Here is a 1,344-nt window from a genome sequence, read left to right on the forward strand (position 1 = left end):
CAGCTGCCTTCGAATCGCCGGCGGACTTGCGAAGGACGCCTCTTCGCCANTCCTCCACTGCCACCACTACCATCAACAGCAGCAGCAACAGCAGCACAACATCTCCCATGGTTGCTGGCTAAAGTTCTACCTTTCTGCTAAGGCTCGTAATCACAAGAGGAAAAACATAGTCACCGCATCCCGTCCACCTTCTTCTACTTCATCAACTCATTTGCATTCGCATTCACCTCATCACTACTCAGTCACTACTAGTTCATATCAGAACAATCACCACGGCCTGAGAATGTACCGCTCCAGTCTCGTGAACGCTAGTCGCAGCTGCCTTCGAATCGCCGGCGGACTTGCGAAGGACGCCTCTTCGCCAGCCTCAAACTTGAAGCTAGCCAGAGCGAGCTGTCAATCAAAGGGTGAAGGACTGCTGCTTCACCACCACCCTCAGCAGATCTCCGTCTGTGATGCCTCCAGCCTGGCCTCCAGCTCCAGCTCGGCTCGTGCCGCTGACGTTTGCTCTACCAAGCAGCGGTAAGTGAGCTTTAAAAACGACCTCTTCAACGTGATTGACCTTTTCAATTTTCTCCCCCACTTTAGCTCACCGGTTGGCACCAGCAGTGGTGGTGGTGGTAGTGCCTCGGTGCGCCTCTTCAGCTCAGGCGGCGACCTGCCCAGTCACATCAAGGTGACCCTGCCGGCGCTGTCGCCGACGATGGAGCTGGGCACGATTGTCAGCTGGGAGAAGAAGGAGGGCGACAAGCTGAACGAGGGCGACCTGCTGGCGGAGATTGAGACCGACAAGGCGACGATGGGCTTTGAGACGCCCGAGGAGGGCTACCTCGCCAAGATTCTCATTCCCGCCGGCACCAAGGATATTCCCATTGGAAAGGTGAGTGGCACTGTCCCTTTGGGAGAGAGAGAGAGAGAGTTCTCAGCTCTAACCTTGACATCTCTCTTTTCAGCTACTCTGCATAATCGTCTCCGAACAGAGCGACGTGGCCGCTTTTGCCAGCTACGTGCCCACGGGGGCTGACCTGGAGGGGGCCGCAAAGGCCGAACCACCGCCGCCTCAGCAGCAAGCGTCCACTCCCTCACCTTCACCGCCTTCAGCTCCTTCAGCCGCCGCCGCCGCCCCATCAGCGGTTGCCTTTGCCGCCGCCCCCTCCGTGGTCACCTCCTCGCTGTCGCCCTCGAGCGGCCTGGCCGGCCGCCTCTTTGCGAGCCCGCTCGCGAAGAAGCTCGCCAGCGAGAAGGGCATCGACCTGGCGGCCCTTGCCGGCCAGGGCACCGGCCCCTCTGGGCGGATTCGCGCCCAGGACGTGCTGACGGCCAGTCCGGCGAGGATGGCTGCCG

At 60.2% G+C, this 1,344-nt stretch overlaps 1 protein-coding gene across 1 annotated transcript; it reads left to right on the forward strand.

The window, feature by feature from the left end:
* Window positions 1-661: 661 nt before the first annotated feature.
* Window positions 662-1,133, forward strand: LOC108356986 (dihydrolipoyllysine-residue acetyltransferase component of pyruvate dehydrogenase complex, mitochondrial-like; the record flags this gene model as incomplete). The annotated part of the gene is made up of 2 exons (XM_017608082.1): window positions 662-880; window positions 954-1,133. Coding segments are annotated over exons 1-2 (357 nt in total), but the record flags the coding sequence as incomplete, so codon positions are not given.
* Window positions 1,134-1,344: the final 211 nt, after the last annotated feature.

The sequence above is a fragment of the Rhagoletis zephyria genome, unplaced genomic scaffold, assembly GCF_001687245.7.
Source record: "Rhagoletis zephyria isolate East Lansing unplaced genomic scaffold, Rhagoletis_zephyria_1.1 Rzeph_scaffold_68584, whole genome shotgun sequence".
NCBI lineage: Eukaryota > Metazoa > Arthropoda > Insecta > Diptera > Tephritidae > Rhagoletis > Rhagoletis zephyria.